We start from the raw sequence: 24,143 nt of genomic DNA, 5'->3' as shown, positions 1-24,143 counted from the left end.
ATGCAAGCTCGACTTGTACAATGGACAAGTTCATAAACATGAAAAAGTTGACAAAAATAAAACAAATGTGCAGTTATATTTATAAATATATAAACATATTATAAAGCCAGTTTAACTCTATTCAAGTGATCTAGTTTTTGCACCATTATGGCAAATAACAAGATTCATGTAATATATGTGCAATGCTCTGCAATGGAAACGAGATACTCTGAACATATGGCTGCTGGCTCTTTCTTGCGCCACCGTTAAGCGATGAAGACGCCAAGCTGATTATTTTGATATATATAATAAAAAGTGAGAGTCTTCATGACAGATTGTAACTGTATCTGGTCTGACAGCAACCACCCAGCACTCTCTGGTGGTGCAAACAGCATTGGCCGCCATGCGATCCGAGCATCGCATTTCAATTGCTCAGCACCGTATATATGTTCGTTCACATAAATATATTTATTTCATTAAGACATGTATGAAAAAAATTGCATGTATGTTTCAAAAGACAAAAGAGCCCACTATAGAGTAAAGACAATTTCCGGACACATACCCACAACAAAGGAGGAAAGCTTAGCAGGTCATGAACAAACTCTCCATTCCACTTGGCTCGAGACAGCTGTGACCTTAAAGCAAAAAGCTGTTAAAAGAGTACAAAGGTAAATGTAGATTCATGTTCTACTGCGTAGCTAACAAAATAAAATTTTACTGCCTCTCCTAGAAAATGAAAAGGAACTGAAAGACAATATAATAAACACATACATGGGGCAGTTGATAACCTGTTCGTGAAAATCTCTAACAACTTGAGAACTGCACTCATCTACTCTTATGATGCATAGAAGCAATGGCTGCTACAGTGACTGTGTCAAATCAACCAGATCAAAATTATGGGCCCTCTCTGCTCAGGCAAAGTGTACCAAAACACTGCACATTGCCATGAAGCCTCGGTTGCTAGATGCTGATTTCTGATGACCTTGCACAGCAACCAAATGTTCTATGCAAAGAAACTTTTTCTTTTTGTCGCACCCTAATCACCTTCCACCTTCCCACAGTTGTGCTCTTCTGTGCTTTTCGTCTTCATTTCAATAATTGTTGTTTACTCATGATAATGCAAACAATAAACATACTTCATAAAAGAGTCCTTCACTGCTGTGGGACTTGATAAAGCATACACCCATTAATATTTCCCATATTTATCTCACAATAAGCTCTTGGCCTTCGATGTAGCTGAATGTGCTAGCAGACTCCCACTCAAGAGAATAGCAGTAGAAACTGAACTTGGCAATGTTCAGCACAAGAACCACATAGAGTGAAGCTTAGTGGGGGCTCTCTGCAGAATAAGCCAGATGTTACTGGGGGGGGCGGAGGTCACAGTACTTAGCAAGGTTAGAACTGGTGTGCCATTCACAGTCAATTTTTTATTCTGCCAGTACCAACATAAAGAGCCAAAACTTGGAGGACAACAAGAAGCTTGAAACGAAGCTAACAGCTGCGCAACAGGCAACAAAACAGAAAATGATATGCATAACATTAGGAGATATGAAGCATTATGCGAGTAGCTGATATTCTAGTTGAGATTAAGAAAAACAAGTAGAATGTCATGCGATGCAATAAACAGATAAAAAGCAATCTGTTAGGCTGCTAGAATGGGTGCCAAGGTAAGGACAATGCAGTCACCATTGGTAGAGGATTACATGCATTGAGGAGATAGGGAAGCCAGAGGCATAGGATGGAGTTTGCAGGATGGGGGTAACTGGACAATACTGGGCGAGGCCTTTGTTCTGCAGTGGGTAGAAGGCAGATGACGGCAAACACATCTGTTAAAATACGTGATCTCTGCTGAGGAATTGATCCGCTCGAGTCTCAATGCTGGTCCCGTGCCCCTGCTGCTTCCACTCTAAGGCCAGAAATTAAACAAATTTGCGGGGTTAAATGCCTCAAAGCAACCTCCAAGATGTGATAGATACAGCAGCAGGAGCTCCAGATTAATTTAAACCACGCGACGTTTTTTAACATGCATCCATAGTGCAATAGGATTGCCAGTGCTAAGAATTGAACCCGCAACCTAATGCTTAGCAGATAAGAGCCAGCCCTTGAGCCACTGCAGCGGGTGTAGGGCCACAAACTCAGGAACCTGTGAGAGCACACTCATGCATCACCTCCATAAGCTGAATGCCGCCAGCTGCTGGGCTCCAGCATCTCTATGCCGATATCAGTAAGAAATATGCATAGTAGGTGCACCATTGCCTGGCTGTCAGCAAAAATCTGGAGTCGAATCGATCACTTTAATTGACAGTTTTCTTACACATCAAACACTTATGTTGAACTCCTACTAGCAATGCCATGCATCATCTGAAATCGCTACTGAGCTTTAGCTTAGCGCATATTGCTTTTATTGATCAGCATTTAGACAGTGTATGTACAAATTACGAACAATCTTTCCCGTCGTGCGGGGTTTCAACTTATGCAAAAGCATGCAGTCGATTTCCAACCAATTTTCTGCCGAAACTTAACTAGCAGCTTAATTTCTTACATGTTAAAGACAGCCTGTGCAAGTGCCCTCATTCACTACTGTACAATATTACTGTACAAAGAAGCACCATGCGGTGCTTCTTTGAAGTTTCACATAAGAATTTTCAAAAGCAGTTTGAGCTATTATTACTGCTTTACATCCATACAAAACACTGATGATCAGGCTATAACTTTATGTATCATGGTATACGCTGCGACTCGTACTACATCTTGAAATAAAACATTAAAACATAAAAGCATGAAAAATGAGCACATCTTTAGTGGTAAGCAAAGAGTTAAGGGCACAGGACAGGGTGTTATGGACAGTCAACAGTATGCACGGCAGTGCATACAGCATTAGTACCACTCGCTTGTGCAGAGAGGGCCCTCTATTTTGTTCCTGTGGGCCTTGCATAGTGAGAGCATGGTGGCCACTGCCTCTACAGATCATGAGAATAGGCTAAGATGGCTTCTGAGGGTCACAGAAGCCAGAAAAGAGAGGCTACTACCTGCCCATTCAGTGTCGTTTCAAGCAGGCCTTCTGACAAAAGTGCAAAGTTTGCCCACCTTGACTAATACACGTTTCCTTTCATGATTATTTCCCTTAAATTGCCTATACATGGGCTTTATATAAGGGGAAGCGAATAACACATAGCACTGAACATTGCTTGTTCCAAAGCCTAATTTACACTTGCAATGGAGCAAATTAAGAAAGATGGATAATCACTAGCACTAGTTTGTATATATTATCTATTTGTGGAGATATATGCATGTGATGCAGCTTTACAGTATAGTGTTGCATTTGTTTTATAAGTAGCAGCGCAGTCTGTGCTAATTTACCAGTGCAGCATGAGCTCTTTGTTGTAGTAAGGGGCGAACAGAGGGACTTAGTTTAAAGCTGTGTTACTGCTGCCATGATTGAAGTTTCCCAGAATAAACGAAGCAGTTTTGTTTTATACCTGTAGGTTAGGTAATGTATGCTCACAGTGTTGAAAGTATCCAAACGGTACAGATGTCTGATAGAGACACCAGCACTAATGTTCAGGTAGGCATCTGCCATCATGCAGGGTTCATACAGAACATTAGACTCAAAATACCAGGACAATTGACGGGTTTTAAGGATGACAAAGGCCAAATTTCAAGGAGGGGGAAACAAACCTTGTTAGTACACATACACTGGAAAATAGTGAAATCTCATTCTCCTTGGATATCACAATTATTCATCTTGGTATCTTCACCACTCAGTAGTGCCACAAAAAAGGGCCAGCAGCCACGTGCTGCTGAATACGACACACACATAAAGCTCTTCAAGTGGCTTTTTAAACATTACTTTCCAATAGTAATGATGTCGAGGACTATCTTATTTTTCAAGGTCAAATCGGTCACAAAATGAAAACCACAACGAAAATCAAAATTGTGTTATTTGGAATATTTAGATACACTTTCCAGCTACTTCTCTAAACAGCTGCTGCTCAGATTGAGACATTTGCCATAGCATGGTACCAGCTTTCCTATACCCTCATCATAGAAGGCCACCAGTGGTGCTTCCAGTCAATTCTGTACACAGGTCTACCACTCGTCTGAGTCAAACTCCTGCCCTCCGAGCCAGCATTTCCTGTAGGCAAAGAGATGGTAATCAGAGGGAGCCAAGTTCAGGCTGTACGGTGGGTGATCAAACACTTCCAGCTGCAGGAACTTCTTTGTTGCAGCTGCACTGTGCGGCTGCGCATTGTCATGAAGAAAGACAATGCCTGATGACAACATTCCTCTTCGCTTGTTCTGAATTGCCCTTTGTAGACGCTCAAGAGGCACGCTGTACGAGGCTGCAGTGATGGTTGTGTAACATTCCATGAATTCCCCCAAGAGAACACCACTGCTGTCCCAGAACACAGTAGCCATACATTTTCTGATAAAGAAGGTTCACTTGAACTTCTTTGCTTTCCGGGAATTAGAACGTATCCACTGCTTGGATTGCTCTTTTGTTTCTTCAGTTTCGAAACGGACTCAAGCCTCGTCCCCCGTGACGGTTTTCTTCAAAAAATCATCTCCTTCATCATGGTAGCACTGGAGAAACGTTAAGGCTGCGCCCATTTGCTGTGTTTTGTGATGGTCGGTCAGCATCTTGGCAACCCACCTCACATAGAGTTCGCAATACTGGAGTCTCTGACTCACGATGGTATTGAGAGCTGATCATGAGATTTCAGGAAATGATTCACTCAACACACAATTTGCGAAGCAATGATTTTCTTGAATTGCCTGATCCACTTGCTGAACAAGATTATCAGATAACACTCGCTTCCTTCCTTGCCCACCTACATCATGAACGTCTGTGTGTCCTGCTTTAAAGTTCCTGCACCATTGCCACAATTTGCTGTCATTTATCAAAATTGTACCATATACGTTAGTCATTTGTCGATGCATTTCGGCTGCATTGCACCCCTTAACATGCAGAAATCTAATGACAGCACGCACTTCACACTTAGCGGGAGAGACTATTGTTCAAGGTGTGTTTACGTGCTCACTGCACGCTCAGAATTGATAACTGCGACCTCACGTGATTGACAGGCATACTAGAGAAACTGCGCAACATATTTGTGCACAGGGTCATCAGATTTTCACTGTGGTTTTCATTTCGCGACCAATCGGACTATGAAAAAAAAAATTCCCTTGTAGCTTCTAGCATGGTTAGTAGTGTCCCGCTTCAGCCGAATATACTTGTCACAGTAAAGACCAAAGGCTGAAACAAATTTTTTGCCAGTCATTTCTAGCACTTATGTCTTAGAAATGGAACCATGATGGCTGTGGTGTGAACCAAATGGAAAAAAAAAAAAAAAACGAATGTAGTGGTAAGGTTCGGCTGCCTGATCTGGCTTTGTCTAGCTCCACGACCACAATGGTAATTTAAACATGCCTGTCGTTTGTGGTTGTGAACACGCCACATTGCATCGCTTAACAACACTCTGGAAAGAAAATATCTAGGATCGCTCCCCAATAGACAGTGTCCATGGCATAGCCTCAATATGGAGTTTGTTACTTTGACTATTCAAAAGTCGCCCTCAACCCCAGTGTTCAAGGAATTCAAGGAGCACATTTATTTTCAAGGAGTTCTAAGGCCCCTTGAATCTTTTTCCAAATTCAAGGGTATTCAAGGATTTCAAAAAGCTGTATGAACCCTGCACATGTCAGCTTCCTCTGATGCCATTTTTGTCTACAAATGTGATAGCTTTCTGATTACTTAATCATAATGGAATGTTATAACTTGACACTCCATGGTGCTGGAACCAATAAATTTGTACATGGGACAACTCAAAGATCATGAGCTCATGACACCCAAGACAAATGGAAGCACAGCTTAAATATTAGTCAAATTTCAGGATGCCACCAAAATCTTTCTTTTTTTTTTTAACATAGCAGCAATGCCTTACCTGTGTACGCCTGGACAAGAGCTCCAGGTAATCTATCTCAGACTGGTCAATGATCTTGACAGAGTTATAGATGAGATGTGAACTGATCAGAGTTGCAATAGCAAATATCTTGGCATCATAGTTTTCAGAGACATTAGTGGCTGCAAAACCTGAAAAATCAGTTTGAAAAACGCTCATTATAGCATTCAATGAATGAACACACAGAAAGAGAGGCAAATGGTGGGGCCACTCACAACTAAAAGGCTTTTTACAAAAACATATATACACACAACAACAAATACTTAACTCCTACTAACAATATACACATCTTTCATCACAATAAAGCCTTTTATTAGCAAGTAGAGACTCCGCTGGCCTCTGTCTACCCTTGTTGAGTTGGTCGCTATAATGAGCGTATTACCAACTAGTTAAACTTGCTGGGGTATTTGAATACAGTAATATTTCTAAATCTAAACGAACACGAATACAGTCAACAACAGATTTTATGGATGTCAGATTTTTTGGATATGCCTGGAAATTTGGAAGCTTTCGTCGAGCTGCCATGTACTCCCCATACAGTCAACGTACAAGAACATCTGAAATATTTCGGGAAAAAAAAAGCCCTTTGCCATCCGATTTTCCGGGACTTTGTGCCATGACCGCAGGTCCGAAACAGCATAATTGAAGCTACTGCCACCACTATCTTGATTATATTGACATCTCGGACCGGAGCTCTCGCACTAATTAGTGCTCTCGCACCGCACTAATGCTAGGCCTAGATGGTTCGACATTCACTACCAAGCTTCCTGCTGTTCAGTGCAGTGTTTCAGAGTGCAGTTCTTAGGCGCCTGCTCCTGCAACGCACATCGCCGTCCTTCATGACAGAGTGACCGAGCACAGCGAAGCATGAAAGAGCGAACCTGGAGCACAGCGGGGGATGAAAGGCGGCAATAGCAAAAAGAGCATGAGGAGGGAAGCAGAGGAGGAGGGTACAGCAGAACCATGAGGCAGAGAGCGGAGGAGGAGAGTATGGCAAAAGCATGAGAAGTGTAGTTCCACACATGATGGGCTCTGCAGCGATGATGGCTACAAGATGGCACCAGAGCAGCACGCGTCAAATATATGGAAAAATGCACTGCATGAACAGAGGTCTACCTGCGGCGGCTGCTGTGAATCTCCCAATTAGCGAGGCAGTCGCGACACACTTCACTTCGTTTGCAACGTGCCCCATGAGACAGAATGTCTGCGCCAGCCTACATATCGCGAAACGAAAACATGTATAGAGCTGTGCTCCAATTTCGCATTAGGTATTATCATAATCATCGGTGAATTTTTTCAATGAAAGAATTCACTGCTTTCTTCGGTAACAGTGTCCACTCCACTTTTGTTATTCTTGCCGATGGCTTTGAAGTGGGGAAGGCACGGCACTTTGCATGATATCGGTTCCCAAATGCCCACTTCGCCGCAATAAAGCGATGTTCCGCAGTGAAGCATATCGGGAGGGGAAAAGGGCCACTGACATGGGACACAGTACAGATTCTTACACTATACACACGTGCACCTGCCATCTCGTGTCACAGCACGTGTACCGAGACACTTGATAAGGGTGCTGGCGGGCCTTAAAAGCTATTTCGGATGTTTGTGCGGCGATTTGAGCCTTTGGAGGCCGTAAAAGGCATGCATTAAATTTTTCGGACTTTTTTGCAGCCCCTAGAGTCCGGAAAATCAGACGTCGGCTGTATTCGATGTAAATGACCTTCCAAAATTTAATTATTCTGAATACCGAATATCTTGTAACCTCTAACCAAAGTTAAATATGAAATATTCGTTTCCCCGTTTTTCAAACAGAAAAAAAAATCTTCTTTACAGCATTTCATACATGCTTGTAATGCTAATGCTATTCCCAACTAGACATTCAGCCAACTAAGGAGTTTCCCTGTTTTGTAAAGAAAGGGGAAAAAAAATCAATGAAGAAAAGTTTTGTGCCCTTCCACTCTGTGAAGAATAACCAGCGAAGCTGTATTGGGATGACTATATTGACTACTAATTGATTTATATGGTTATTGCTATATTGATTGAATAAAGACACATACCTGAAACTTCATCATTTTATAGTCTATTTTGTCTCATTCGTCACCACAGTGACCATAGTTTTGTGGTCGCTGTGGTACACCACGGTAGGTTGTACTGCTACGCTAGACACGTTCTTGCCACAGGTTAAATCTCTACACGACCGGTGACGCATGGTCAGCACGGTGCCTGTGTAGCACTCAATTCCAAACCGTTCCAGCAGGAAGAATACAATCCACTTGCCGTCAGGATGTGGTAGGTCGACATTGAAGTGGACGATTTGTAGGTACACTATTGGGTTTTATTATGCTTTTCGACCCTCCAATGGGAACGAAGGAGCGCCGCCATCCCACGTTTTCTACATATGGCCATGAAGGTCGTGCATCATGATGAATTTGTTGTTTTATGGCGCAAGGGCCAATTATGACCAAGGAGTGCCAGGCCAGTGTTGATGAGTTTGCAGTAGATAGATGAATTCCGAGAGGTAGGTGTGACATGGCTGCAAAGGGGCCTAAAAGCGGTCTCTGTAAAGTGCGTAAAACGTATATGTAATAAAATTATGGCAATGGCTAATGAGGTGTACTAAGGACACAAAAGATAAATTTTGAAAGAATGATGATAGATTAAAATATATCAAGGCAAATGTTTGCAAGAAGAACTACTGCCTTAAGTGAGCCTTTGAAACGCAAGAGCTTGGAGGCATGTGCTGTACAAAACTTATCACAGCGGCATCCTCTGCAGAGGGGATGCAGAACAAATTTGTAGGGTTAACAACATTTAAGACAACATTGTTTAAGAAACTTAGGAATGCTCTGGTGTCAAAGAACGGTTCTGGACCAAAAAACATTACGGGATGAAGGAGGATGTGCTGCTGGTATGCCACAGGAAAGTGTTTCTGTGTTTCAGCTTCCCGACACTCCAGGAGGATGTGGAGGATGGTGAGCCTTTCACATCTACCGCAGGTTGGCGGTTCATTTCCAGTCAGCAGAAAACTGTGTGGCATATGCGTGTCCTATTCTGAGACGACAGAATAGGACATCTGTTTGTTGAGTTTTCGTCACGGAGGGCCAATAACCTAATTGTGGTTTAATTAAGTGAAGCTTATTATTGGTTTCGCCATACCATAAGCGCCGCCAGTGGTTTCTCAGTTTTTTTCAAAGAAAAGGCTTTGAATCTGAGGCAAGAGTAGCAGTTGTAGGATTTATAGCTTGCGATGCAATTGATGTGGCAATTTGGTCAGCCAGCATATTACCCTCAATGCCCCTATGTCCAGGTACCCAGCATATAATGACTTGCTGCTGAGACATGTACGATGTACAAATAACAGAATAAAACTGTAAGTACAGGGTTCCGGTGTTTGCGCAGTGACATTAGGGCTTTTACGCAACTTAGAAAGTCCATGTATATAATGGCTTTGGCAGATTTGCTTTCTTGATTTGTTTAACAGTGGGCAGTATTGCATAAGCTTCTGCAGTGAAGATGCTTGTTTCTGGATGCCGCACATCAGATTCAGAGGATGGTGAAAACATGCCGGCATGCAACTAAGAAGCATCAGTGTAAAACTCTATGCACAAGTACTTCGAATGAAGTTCTAAGAAATGCATTCAAATATGTGCCTCTGGGGCATGTTACGTCACCTCTACAAATTATGTATCGCATTTTATGGGCTTCCACTGCCACGGTGGCAATGGCTTAGCTGGGACCATCAGGTTCTGCTGAGAATTGTAACTTCTATTTCCTCAGCAAGCTTTCTTACACACAGAGAGAATGGTTCTCTAGGTGCAGGTCGATTATTGAAGAGCATTCCAGATGTCATGTCCTTTATGCTTACATAAGAGGAATAGTCGCGGTTTGCGTTCACTTTCAGAAAGTACATGAAACTGGAGTACGGCCTCTGAAGATAAAGCGACCGCTCATTAGCTTCAACGTAGAGACTCTCTACAGGACTTGTACTGAAGGCACCGGTCACCAAGCGGATACGTAGGTGGTGAACAGGGTCAAGCATGTTCAAGGCACTTGGACTGGCAGAGTGATACACTATGGCCCCATAGTCTAAGTGTGTACGTATGAGAATTTTTTACACATTCATCAGACACTTCCTGTCACTGCCCCATGTTGTATGTGACAAAATTTTAAGAAGGTTCACTGTTTTTAGACATTTCTCTTTGAGGTGCTTTAAGCATGGAATGAAGGATAGTTTTAAATCTAATATGATGCCTAAAAATTTGTGTTGTGTGACAGCTGGTATGTGCTGTCCACGTAGTTCTACATTGGCCTCTGCAAATAAGCCTCTTTTTGGTGTGAATGTAGGACACAGGAGCTTTAAAGAGGATTCAGTTTAAAGCCGTTTTCTCCTGCCCATTTACACACTTTGTTCAAGCCAAGCTGGACATGTCGCTCACAAATAGCAAGGTTACATGACTTGAAACCTAACTGTACGTCATCCACGTATACCAAATAAAACATACCCTGAGGTATAGATAAGCGCAAGAAATTAATTTTGATGATGAAGAGGGTACAGCTTAAAACCCCTCTTTGCGGCGCCCCCAGTTTCCTACGTTAATGACCTGGATAAAGACGAAATTCTTTATCCAGGTCAGGTCCAGGTTCTTTATTCAGGTTACTTATCACACTGTACATTTCGTCCCTAAGACGAAATGTACAGTGTGATAAGTAACCTTATAATTACATTAAGCATAATCCCTCGAATACCCATTTCTGAGAGGCCTCACAAAATCCCATATCGCCAAGTTGTGTCATAAACCTTTTCCATGTCTAATAAAACATAAAGAAAGAACTGCCCATGGATAAAGTGTCGCGAATGTTTGCCTCCATGCACACGAGTTGGTCAGTAGTTGACCGACCCTCTCTGAAGCCGCACTGATAAGGGTCGAGCATTTTCTTCGATTCAAGGAAATGTAAAAGACGACAATTTATCATTTTCTCGAAGAGTTTGCATAAGCAACCTGTGAGTGCTACTGGACGGTAACTTGAAAGGTCGGATGGGTCTTTGCCTTGTTTCAAGACCGGTACTACGATAGTGTCTTTCTGTAAGGATGGAAGGTGTCCAGCAACCCAAATAGAGTGTAATCTGTGTGTCAGTGTGTAGGTTTTTAATCATGTCATACACGGTTCTGTCAACTCCCGGTGCAGAGCTCATACACATGCTCAACGCAGCTCTGAGCTCGGCAATATTAAAAGGTCAGTTGTACGGTAAATTTGGTCTGCATTTATTGTTAATTGGCTTAAGTTCTGCTATTTTATTATATTTAAGGAATGATTCTGAGTAGCTTATGGAGCTTGATACACGCACAAAGTGTATGCCAAGGGCATCGACCTCGTTTTCAAAGGTATTTCCTTGGTCATCTATCAAAGGTAATGGGTTGATCTGCTGTCCTTATAGCCTTCTCAGCCCATTCCATTTCACAGTTGGGACAGTGGAGTGCACCATTACAGTTATCTGAAGTGTGATCGTGGACACCGCATTTTGTGCAGGTTTGTCGGCCCCGGCAGCTTTGTGAACCGTGGCCATACCTCCAGCACTTGAAACATCTCCAAGGGTTCGGGATGTATGGTTGGACTCGGACTTTAGTGTATTGCGTTTGTAATGTTTCTGGCAGCACACTGTATGCAAAGGTAACGATCAGATGTTCAGGTGGTATTTTTGTTTTCCCATTTGATTATAATTCTCCTTACTATGGTGACATTCTGTTCCTTCCAACCTTCTAGGAGCTCTCTCTCACTCAGATACAACAGGTCACTGTCAAAAATGACTCCTTTGCTTGTGTTCGTTGATCGATGCGGAGTCATTGTGATGCTTACATTACCAAAGGAGACCAGATTTGGGAGCTTGCCATGCTGTTTATCACGGACCTCAAGCAGGAGGTCGCCGCTAGCCACCTTAGTGACTTTGTAGTCTGGGCCAATTGATTCAGCAAGACATTTCGCAACTGGGAAAGGTGAAATCATTCCAACTGTCTTTTCAGGATCTTTACTATGAATTATGTGAAATCGTCGGAAGGTTTGTTTTGGTTGGCCAAAAAACCAACTAGTCTTCGGTGCATCCTTTGTTAAGAGGGCGATCAGGCAGACGGGGGAAGGACGATAAATCCATACATATTTAATTTCCGTGGCCATGCCAGCTACCCTCCGTCGAGCCCAAAGAGGGGACGCTACAGGACCCGAAGGAAACACAGACGCCAGATGTACATAGTCGCTATAAACTAATATAACAGACCCAACGTTGGATAAATTACACCAGGTTAATCTTTGCTGCCTGAAAAATCAGAAGTAAAACGAAGTGAGTAGAAGACAGGAAAGATTGAAAGTAAGAGAGAAAGACAAAGATTGGGGAGGAGGGCAGGAAAAGGCAACTACAGATTTTCCCTGGGTGGGTCAGTCCGGAGATGCCGTCTACGTGAAACCAAGGCCAAAGGAGTGTGTTGCAGGGCCTTGCGGGGCCTGTCAGGGCCCCTCACCAGGTCTGGTCATTTTGAGCAGACAAGCACACAGCCTACAATGTGCACCAACGATGGTGTTTGCAAATAATTACATTGCTACGCGCTGCGAAAAGGCCTGATATTTCAATACGAACGCAGTTTCCCTCTTCACTCGCTACAAATCCGCCCGGAGAGGGACAGTGACATAGTCGGGCTCCTGCGCCTACGTAATCGTGTCCACAATGTGGCGTCGCTCGTGCTGACACGCGACTTCGAGAATTATTCAAAACAACATCTAGTATCTATGCGACCTGTTGCTTTAATTGACGAATTGAAGTTTAGGGAATAGAACACAGAAACAGGATGTTTGCATGTTTTTTGTTTTACTTTGCACAGAAGCAAGGGAGATGTACTTCCGCTTCATCTGCTTGTTCCCACAGTCGTGCAGTCATGTGCGCAGGTACCGAAAATATGCCATTTTCTACCGTATTCCAGCGCGTGATCTTGCTCTGCTACCTGCCTGTTCTGCCTCAATATTCCTGTAGCACTGAATTATAACGCTAGTCATGTTTCGTTGTGCACACCGCGCAAAATCGTGTGCTGCGTGAATGAGACAACTTCGTCAGCAGAAATGTGTAGCGCAGGGAAGGGGGAGGGGAAGAAGAGAAGCGAGGAGGGAAAAAAAATGAAGGCAAGGCCTAACGTCACGCGGTCCTGAAGGTCTGGTATGGGAGAACGCAGGGAAGGAATTTCACTTGTGAAGGCTAGATGGGGGGAGTGGAGAGAGCATCTTGCTTGGCAGTGGAGCCTGCCAGCTGAAATCATGGGTTCATGGCACTGAAATATTTCTATCTTGGCTATTATTGAGCCGATGTGAAAAATTTTAGCGGCAGAGCCCTTCCTAGAGGACACGTACAACTTCCAGAGTATAACCAAAATTTGCTATGAGGCCTGGTGAGGGGCCCTTTAAAGGTCCAAACACTTGGCATCAGCTCAACATCCAGGATCCCCTTTCCCCAGACATAGCTAAGCCACGCACGGTTAAATGCAGGAGGGGCCAACCCTCGTGTGCTCGGGTACGTGGTGTTGCAACATACTAAACGCAGGTCACGCATCATAACATGGTCAATACGATGACAACATTCAGAGCGACCACCGTGACAGATAACATCACGTGGAAAGGGTAATGCACCTTATACACAGACAGAAAATAATGACATTCAAAGCTACCGCCGCGACTTTTTTTTTTTTTGCACATGCGCATGGGGTTGTGCCAGAGAAGTTTTTGCCATACAGGTGACAGACGGACGAATCGGCTAGCCATAAACAGCTTCGCTGTAAAAGAAAAGCTTGATTACATCATTTGAGACATGTATGTAATGCTATTCCCAACTAGAAATTCGGCCAACTAAGGCGCTTGTAAATGATAAACAGCTGCTTTTAGTTATCTGGTGAAATTTATTTTTGACAGAACATTCCCTTGCAGCTCTCCAATACAATGTGATGACCAATTTGACAAACATTTTGGCATGGTTTACCAAGAATCACTTGACTGTCAACTGTGGAAAAAGAAAATATGTTGCACTTCACCCTCGTAGGTAACATGCTGATACTACAGTTCTTAGCCTATCATTAAACAACACTCTTATTAAACAAATTCCTTCATTCAAATACTTAGAAGTCATCTTTGATTAGAATTTACACCAGCATGAAAGCAAGTACAGAATCTACAAAGGTAAATTCTGTAATTTCTATGGCTGCTATACTCTAATAAAAGCTTGCCAATACTTTCCACAAGCTACACTTCGTACACTGTATTTTTCGTTATGTCACTGTCACATAAGTTAATGTCTGGATTAATGGGGTGTGACGTACACTAGTTATCTAAAACCTCTTGAATGACTACAAAAGCGAATATTGCGAGTCATAAGCCACAATCAACCTACACGTAACATTTTTCAATCACAACGCATTCTTTCAGTTTCAATGTTCCACGATTACAAGATTGCTCTTACAGTCAATAAGATAAGAGAAACTCGACTCTTGCTGTTGATCTTTTTTCCTTTCCTATATGCAATATGTGATATGGTTCAAACAGGAACATTAACCTGCCAAAATGATGTGTAATGTTTATGGCAAAAGACAAATAGAATCTAATGGAACTAAAATTTGGAACATGATCCCCCTTGATATAAAGACTGCACGTAATTTCGGCCTAGCATGCAGGTCATTTTTCCTGTCTGTCTAAGACCTGTGAACTTGCGTGTATGTTGGGAGACATAATGATTTGAGTTTTTGTTCATTCTATATTAAAAATATACCTGTGTATGCATTATAAGTATATATGTATATGCGTATATATATATGTATGTACAGTAGAACCTCGTTCATACGTTTTGGAAAAAACTGCGAGAAAAACATAATAAACAGGAAAACGTATGATCCAAAAGTAACTAAAAAAATAGACTCAACTATTGTTGACATCTTGCATAATGCAAAGCATTTCGCGGATCATTGTGGCACGAGACGCCGCCATGCATTGAGCTGGTGGTGCTCCGGCTGCCGAGACACATTTTGTTGCATCATGTTTTAAGAGGGTGACAGGAAACTGAAACGAAATTTAGTTGGTGGGCAACGCTGGATACCACCAAGCGAAACGTGATGACCACATCGCGCCGCCTGCAGCAGGGAACAACGGCGTGTTTGGATGATCGCCTTCAAAAAGCATGCAGTATGCCATCAATGGCACTACGCACCACGTGCTTTAAAGCAGATAGGTGAAGACGCTTATCACAAGACGTTTGGCGGTGATAGCTGTGAATGCGGCATGTGACAACCCGGGCAGAGATTCGCTGGTACCGGAATAAGAAACTGTGCGCGCCGTCGTCTTCATGCTAGACGGGCAGCTATATACTGTTCTCGATTGGGCACGCCTTGCACCTTTTCTTGCTCACATGGAATCTAGTGGCTGGAAAACATATACGATCGCAGTCTGCAGCAGGGAACACCGGCAAGTTTCGGTTATCGCCGGAAGCGTAGCATGCACTACGCTTCCGACGGCACCAAGCGCTGTGAAACAGCCAGATAGGTGAAGATGCTTATCACAGTAGGATTGGCAGTGATAGCTGTGAATGCCATTTGCGATGACCCTGGAGAAGGTTTGCTGGTACCGAAATGAGAAACTGAGTGCGTGCCGGCGTTTTCACGTGAGATGGGCGGGCGAGTATTGCGGTGAAGCTGCCGTGGCAGGCACCTATATATTGCTCTCAATCGCGTGCGCCTTGTGCATTTTCTTGTTTAAAGGGGTCTAGCGGCCAGAAAACAATCATATGATCCCAGTTTGGCAATGTACTGAACATTGGGAAAGAAAAATTGTGTTTTCTGGGACTGTATGAACCAGTAAAAAATGATCATAACTCTATTGAGTCATATTTTTTGTGTTCTCAACTGCAAATGTTGGCGCCGGGAAAACATACGTAATGGGAACGTATCGACGAAGTTCTACTGTATAGATTTGTGTGTGTGTGTGTGTGTGTCTTTTCCCTTCTTAGCTTACCTGTCCATATTTTGTTGTAGTTCTATTATTCTATTGGACCAGTCACTAGCCAACCTTAGGCTATCGGTCCAAATATTTTTATTGCAATAGCAATTATATGGACACTCCAGGAACATTTCTGCTGTCGCTGTGATGTTCTATGTAAAGTCCAAGGGCAATCACCGTGGCCGCATGCCCTACGCTGTATGTGCGAGTGAGAGCATATGAGGGGAGCCTACACTCGCGGCTCAATCTTGCCCACATGAAAGGGAGGAGAGCGGGGAGGAAGCGTGCAGTCTTCCGTCGCGTGCGAGGCACCCAAAGTTGCGAGGCACCGGGGGGAGGGGAGGGAGGGGTGCAGTGTTCTACTCTGGCTGCAACTGCGTATGTGGTGGCTGTGCACATTTGTGTGGCCATGTCTTGCGAGTAATCTGTGTTGGGGGCAGAGTCTAGGTGTGTGGACAGCTCGTAGCTTTGTGTGCTGTGTGTTCTTGGAGTTCAATTTGTGTTGAAGCGATAGGCAGCAGAAAGATCACTTTGTTTGCTGCTGCGCTTGCTCATGCCAGCATTTCGACAGTGACTGTCCGCAGTCATCAAGTGTGATGTGTTCATTTTTGCTGTGCGTGCTGATACCATACTTCCAGCGATTTATCGTTGTCAACGGATGTAGATGAAATTCGCTGGGTACGTTTTTCTGAACACTTCCGTCATGTCCTAAAAAAAAGCAGGTTTGAGAGTTGCACAGACTTTTTACAAATGAATTTAATTAATTGCCTTGAACACCCTACCTTGCCTCCTCCTAAGTTACAAGCCACATTGTGTATGACGTCAGGAGAGTTCCATGCAGACTATGCCGGGATTATGCATACGACAGTGACGAGATAGTCGAGGAATCGACGATCGTGAGCTAGTGCATGGCGTGAGAAGTTGCTGTCACCGGAAGTTGTGTTCCCTGTAGACGTAGGTTGTATGAACTTCAGCCCTCGCCATCCGCACACAGTTTGAGCCGATGTCGATTGTGCTCAGCTAAGGTTCAGCCTATACGTCACAGTCGCATAGTTCATGTGTCTGCTGCTGGCGGGCCTGAGCAACTGACAAGAAGCTAATTAAGCCATCAAGACGAAGAAAATTCCTTCTGCAGTTCAGTTTTGACCATACGGATTTTAAACAAACCATTCCTCATTTCATACAGTGCACACACAAAAAGCGAGAAGCGACGACACGGAGCAGCTCGCTACGACATGCTTCGGCCTTCGTGGCCCCAACCCACGGGCCGCCCTGCTTTCAGCTTTGACACTCCCGCTACCCCTTTGGTGCTCTGGAGATCCTGCGCCGCCTGCTTCATTATAACCTCAGGTGCTCTCCAGAGGCCTCCGTCTGCTGGTTACATGTGCCATCCTGGAGCAGTGCTGACAAAACATCCAATCTATCGTTGCAACAAAAAAAGCGGCCCGCAACTTATACAACACCAGCCAGAACCTTGCCCCTTCAGACACAGTGATCCCCAAATGGGGCGTCTGTGCCCACTGCCTCACCATGCGAGGAGCCAGTGGTGGAGCGCAAACAAACTTGACCGCACTCCGCAATGCCGGCATGTCTAGGGGACAAATGCATACAAGACGCGCAAGAAGCCTCCTCTGTAGTGTCTAGGCAGAGTCACATATTCATGAAGCAAAGACCCCCAGATTTTCTTTCTTGTACCCGCTTTTACTCGCGCTTGCGCAGAAACTTCGAGCGCCGCGAGAAGCGCCATGCCCCGCTGTACCTACTAGCAATTATAAAGATGCTTAGGGTGAAGACATTTGCGACGTCACACGAAGAGGTTCGCTCGACTGCATGGTCAGGTTTTTGCACTTTTTTGCTTATTTAAAGGTATTAGTGAATTTGCATAACAATTCTACTATCAGACGCGTGACAGGGGGGTCTTGGAAACCTAAATATTCTATTACCTTGACATGGTAGAAAAAATAGCCAGAGTTGTACTTTACCTTAGTTAGCAAGTGAATGTTTACAAGTTGATACAACTGATCAAAGGGCTATCGTTACTGTGAATGGCTGTTTGCTAATTTACTATCACAATCGATGTTTTGTCTTTTTGGCAAAACTGCAACTTTTGCATATATATTTCTTTTTTGTTCTTGAAAATACAGTTCCGCTGATTGATCAATACCTACCAACCTGTTAAAATTAAATTTTGTTAAAATCCTGCGGCACAGCAAAGAAGAGGGGGTAAAGGGGGAAATAATATGCATTTAAAACAAATTTAACCTGAGCACAGACCTTTTGTAGGATAAATACACACTATGAAAAAAAAATTACCTTTAGATGCAGCACACAAGCAGCAAACGTTAAACAGCGGAAACTTGGCAACTATGATGTCGCCGATTTTGTCTGCTTTAGGAACTTGTCTGAATAAACTTGCTTGAAGCAAGTACCACTCTAAGTATGGTAGGAGATTGATGAAACTTTATTGCAAACAGAATTTACCTTTTCATACAACTTAACACAACATTAATAAAATTGTAGAACAAGCCGAACTTTGTAAACTTTTTGAAAGTTCGGGAGAGTTGGCAGGTATGACTATTATGATTTCAGTAACGAAACAAGGAAACAGCACATCGCCAGATGCACGTGCTGCGTTCCCTGAAGGAGATAAGTGTGGAACTACAGCACCACACTGTATCAACTGGACGCAAACATGACGAGACGGTCCAAATAATGAATTGCTTTGCATAAATCGAGATAACAGATTTGTAGGCTGCCTAAAAGTGAGGCATTCTTACTGAATGACTGGAAATTATTGAGCAGTACTTATCTGCTCATGCATATGCTCAGGAACTGGTGCCTCTGCACAACTACCCCACCTCTTCTGCAGCAGTTTTGTTCAGAAGTCTCCACTAGCATTGATATTTGTCCCCTAAGACTTCAATTATTGTTGCTAACACTTATATTTGCATAGAAATGAATATTCAATGATATTGAATAATGAAACCTCAAATTGAGACCAAATTGAACAGCTAAGACTATTCCTAAGAATTAAAGATATTCTACAAGGTGTCCCACAGGGCTCTATACTTGGACCTTTGTTATTTAACCTTAAGGGTTGATTTTTTTTTTTTATTGCAGATTCTGATTCTTCTTAGGGACTTATTTCGAAAAAAAATTACCGTAATTTTTCTAGGGTGACCGTAAAGTGAGAAAAAAATATTTTGCGTTGGTATATATGCAGTGCTCTTCATTCATGAATAACAACAATAAAAAAGGAAATAAACTTATCAGAATTAAAAATTTTATGCATTTTTATGCACATAGTTCAAGGCTTTGAAAATCAGCAGACGAGAATGTTTCGCAAGCCTCAAATGTTCCTGCTCTTACACTAATACGTATGTCCATGGCGTAATCGGACTGCGTAGGTGCGTGCACGAAAAAAAACTGTTTAGTTGTGTGCCCATCAAAAAAAGTAACACGTGTGACAAACTTTCGCTAATCTTCATCTTATCGCTAACCTGCTAGGGCAATTCGTTTTTGCGAGTCTTTAAAAAAAAAAAGAAAAGAAACGGAAACGCACGCACGGTGGCATCCTTTCTATGTGCACCCCTGTGAGCACTAAACGAGCAAGAAACAAGCGGTTGCCCTTTGAGCGATTAGGAACGAGATAGCCATTAGTTTCGAAAGCGAAAAAAGCCGAAACTGCCCGCTAAACAAAATCCAAACGGTTGCCTGCCTGCGCGCACGCCAATGCGCGAGCGGTAGTATAAGGACGCGCGGGAGCAAACTAGCGCTAAAGCGAACCATGCAACGAAAACCGAGAGAGGGAGGCGCACGAAAAAAATTCCCTGTATCCCTACATAGTGACAGCACATAACAGAAAAAATAAAGTTAGGAAATTGGCGCGCTTTTTAAACGTACAGACGGCGGCGTAAATATACAGCATCGACCATTTTCGAACTTGTTCACGGCGCCGTATATTTACGTCACTCACCGTCAAAGTGTTAACCTATACATCAATTATCTTTCTTACATACCAAATGCTCAAAGTTTAATCATATATGCTGATGACACAAATGTGTTTTTCACAAACAAGTCATTGGAAATGTTGCAGATTTCAATGAACAGTCATTTAAATCTTCTGTTTTCATGGTTATACAGGAACAAATTGCACTTAAATGCCACTAACACTAAATATATATTTGCACTAATTAACAAACCGATGAATATTAAGTTAACAATATGGTTACGAGACATACCAATAGAAAAAGTAGACGTTCATAAGTTTCTGGGTATCTGGTTTAAAGGTGATATGTCCTGGAAGACATCTGCGGAAAAATTGTCAGCCGAATTTAGCAAAATCACGGGATGTTTCAATAGAATCAGCGATCTGATTCCACTTTGGCTTAAATAGGTATTATATTACTCCATGTTTTATTCACGACTTACATATTGTTTACTTGTATGGGGTACAACATATTCACAAAATTATCAACATTGATAGTCTTACAAAAAGGAGCCCTCAGATATTTCGAAAATTACCAGGGTAGGCTTCAAGATTTGAGAACGCATACTCTATTCATTAAACACACTATGCTGAAAGCAAACCAGATATACTATTATAGGTTATTGCAACATATAAAAGCTAACAAACTGTATGAATCAAAATCACTTGAATCAAAATCTCACTATTGCCTATGCAAGGAAACTAGGGAAACTCCAAAGTCTCGAACAATTTATGGCAGACAGCATTTGAATCACCAGGTTTCTCAATTATTAAATCACCTAAATTTATTTGATTACAGTAAATTACCCAAGAAATCCATGAAAATGCAAATTATAGCAAATGAAATGCAATATAGACGATATCAATGGGCATGGAGGCACGGCCAGGAGCAGTACGTTTCAATTTCCACGCTTCTGCCTTTTACAGGCTTACCTGGCTTCTTTTCTGGTGCTGCAAGCATCGTCGGTGCAAGTCCCGCCATGTTCTACACGTGCATGGCCGTTCCCGTCCCGCAACTGCAGTTACCGACTGCCTGACTTTCAGCCGCAAAAGAAATCAAGGCTAGATGCCAAAAGGACTTCTTCTTGGGCAAGTTGGTGCTTAGATTTCCTAGGTATACTTTATGGCGCAAAATACATTTCTGGAAAAGGGACAGAAGAAAGGGAGACAGTGAAGCGCCAAACTACCAACTGTTTAATGACAGCGTGAACAAACGTATAGAAGAAAATACAACTTCCGCTCATGCGCAGGGAACCAAGGTGTGACAGAACAACGTGGTCATGATATCATGCTTTGGATGAAGCACATTTCTGCGGAATATAATACGATAGATGTATCGCTGACACAATCAGACCCTTTCTTTTTAATATAAAACGCTTCCAACAACTCCCTTGCTGTTTGGTCCCTACTTCTGCCAAGAATCAATACTCGTTCAAAGCATGGCCTACAACGACAGGTTTTACAGTGTGCAGGAAGATGCGCGTTCTCACTCTTGCCGATGGCTATTAGCGTGTTCCCTCAGTCTGTCATTAATACAACGTCCCGTTTGTCCTACGTATGACTTGCCGCAATCTAGGGGTATTTCGTAGACCACCCCTTCAACGCAGTCCCTGAAATGTTTGGCGTGCTGCTTCTGGCATCCCCGCGGCCCCTCGCGTGTGATCCGGGGGCACAATTGAGCTAACTTGTTGGGAGCCGAAAAGACAACCGGAATGCCATATCTGGTAGCAACCTTCTTGAGGTTATGGCTCACACGGTGCACATAAGGTACTACTTCTGGCTTTACTCGCTCCCTTTCCTTCGAGTGCGTTTTCCCACTCGCAGCGGTAGTTTTCAGCTTCTGTAGGAGGGACTCGACCACGGCATTTAAGACAGACTGAGGGTAGCCTGCTTTTTGAAGTCTCTCAAATTGATGGAAAAAACTTGCCTGCATTACATGCACACATGACTTGCGCAGAGACGGTTCGAGGCAAAGTAAGGCGATTCCACGCTTCACAGTCCTAGAGTGCGCTGAGTCATATTGTAGTAATTCTTTTTTACCTCGAGGGAGGTACGCACAGCAAACGTGATAACTCTTTAGTGTTAGGTTAAGGTCTAAAAACTGCAACGAACTGTCCTTCGGAAGCTCGTTAGTAAAAGTAAGTCCTTTTGCGTTTGCTCTAAAAACATCTAAAAGCTGCTCAACCATTTCATGGCATGGCAAGGGGCATCTATTGTCAATAACAACTAAAAAATCGTCAACGTATCTAAAAACTTTAAGAACATTAGGATGAGATGAAGTAAAAACACATTGTAGTGCGTGGTCAAAGTAGGATAAAAAGATGTCACATAAAATGGGTGCTACACGTGAACCAATGCAGATGCCCTCTTTCTGCAAAAATATGCCATGTTCAAAAGTTACAAAGGTGCGGTACAAAGGTGATTGTGTCAGCGATACATCTATCGTATTATATTCCGCAGAAATGTGCTTCATCCAAAGCATGATATCATGACCACGTTGTTCTGTCACACCTTGGCTCCCTGCGCATGAGCGGAAGTTGTATTTTCTTCTATACGTTTGTTCAGGCTGTCATTAAACAGTTGGTAGTTTGGCACTTCACTGTCTCCCTTTCTTCTGTCCCTTTTCCAGAAATGTATTTTGCGGCACAAAGTATACCTAGGAAGGCTAGATGCAAGCGCTATCGTCCCATCCTATGGCGCATGGTCTCCTTGCACGATGACGTCACAGCCAGGAGCGGACATAAATGGACGGCGGTGCAACTGTCTCTTCAGTGGGCACGGAGGCACGGCCAGGAGCAGTATGGTTCAATTTCCACGCTTCTGCTTTTTACAGGTCTGTAAGCCATTTTCTTTGTACACAAAGAAAAATGATAATCGTTGTTTGGTCCTGCTTCCGTGCCCGGAAGTGCTTGCTAACATTGCCTGTGAGTGTTTTTCGATGCTTTTTTTGTTACTTCGTTCAGGTGATGTGGAGGAAAATCCGGGCCCTGCAGGCAAACTAAAGCCCTACTCGATATGGATTCATTGCCTGATGACCCTTCCGAAAAGATGACAGTCATATTTACCCTCATTAAAGACCTTCATAGGCGCTCAACTCATTCCGCTAAAGTCCAGAACGAGTTGGCAACTGATGTTAAAGATATAAGGACGAGCCAAAAGAAAATCGAAGCTCAAGTTACATCAATCCAGAAGAGGCTTGATGAGCTTGAAACAAAAACTAAATCGACTGAGCTCCTAGAGCGCGCTGTTGATCACGTAGAGGACTCAGTCAAGTTGGTTGACGCCCATCTTGGCAATTTAGAATCCCGCCTGAACGAGCAAGAGGACCGCTCCTGGTGCAACAACATAATTCTTCGAGGCATTCCAGATTCTCAAGAATCGTGGGAACAATCCGAGTCCAAGATAAGGTCCATCTTAGCAGGTGCGCTTGACGCCCTGTCGGACAACGCGATCGAGCGCGCATATCGCTTAGGATCATATTTGCAAAACAAATGATCGTCAAACTTCTAATTTCAAATTAAAAGAAAAAGTTCTTTCAGCAAGAGCAATACTGAAAGAGAAAAATATAAGCGTTAGCGAAGACTTTTGTGCAGCCACACGTGACGTGAGGCGCAAACTATTCCAGTTTGCTAAAGATCAACCTGGCGCACCCGCCTACCAAGTGCATCACAAAAAGTTAATAATAAATAAGAAACAATATGTCTATGACCCAATAAGTCAATGTTTCAAAGAAAACGAGTTGTCACGAACCCGCAGAGCTGCAGACAATACAGAGCATGCGCCTGGGCAGTGGACGTCCCCTGCTTGCTCTGTGAGATAGGAACGTGACAGGGTCAACAAACGCAACCTATCGAATACCTCAGTTCTTTTTACTAACATCCGAACCATTATCAACAAATGCGTTGCAGTGGAGGCCATCGACACGTGTGGACCAGACATTATCGCGTTAACCGAAACATGGCTTCATCCACAAATCGGGGACCAGGAATTATTCATGAACTCATACGATTTTTCTGTTTACCGCTGTGACCGCGATAAGCGCCATGGAGGCGGTGTACTGCTGGCAATAAATAAAAGGCTGCCTTCAAATTGCATTAAAATTGCATCCAGTTTGGAGATTGTATGGGCAGTTGCCAAACTAGCACATCAAAAAATAATTTTGGGTGTCTCCTATCGCCCCCCAAATTTCACTGCAACATTTG

General features: G+C 43.2%; 1 protein-coding gene across 4 annotated transcripts in view; it reads right to left on the bottom strand.

The window, feature by feature from the left end:
* Positions 1-24,143, bottom strand: part of LOC135920797 (guanylate-binding protein 2-like) — a 229,126-nt gene that overhangs the window by 175,902 nt on the left and 29,081 nt on the right. For 3 of the 4 annotated variants that reach the window (XM_065455056.1, XM_065455057.1, XM_065455058.1), the window contains exons 5-6: positions 5,925-6,073; positions 542-628 (exon numbers count right to left, since the gene is read on the bottom strand). In XM_065455056.1, coding sequence (XP_065311128.1) covers positions 542-628; positions 5,925-6,073 — 236 coding nt within the window. Of the gene's footprint in view, positions 1-541; positions 629-5,924; positions 6,074-23,691; positions 23,751-24,143 lie in introns of all 4 variants that reach the window. The other variant, XM_065455059.1, reaches the window with a different exon arrangement.

Source organism: Dermacentor albipictus, chromosome 1 (genome assembly GCF_038994185.2).
Source record: "Dermacentor albipictus isolate Rhodes 1998 colony chromosome 1, USDA_Dalb.pri_finalv2, whole genome shotgun sequence".
Taxonomy (NCBI): domain Eukaryota; kingdom Metazoa; phylum Arthropoda; class Arachnida; order Ixodida; family Ixodidae; genus Dermacentor; species Dermacentor albipictus.
This window is presented reverse-complemented; position numbering and strand designations above follow the sequence as displayed.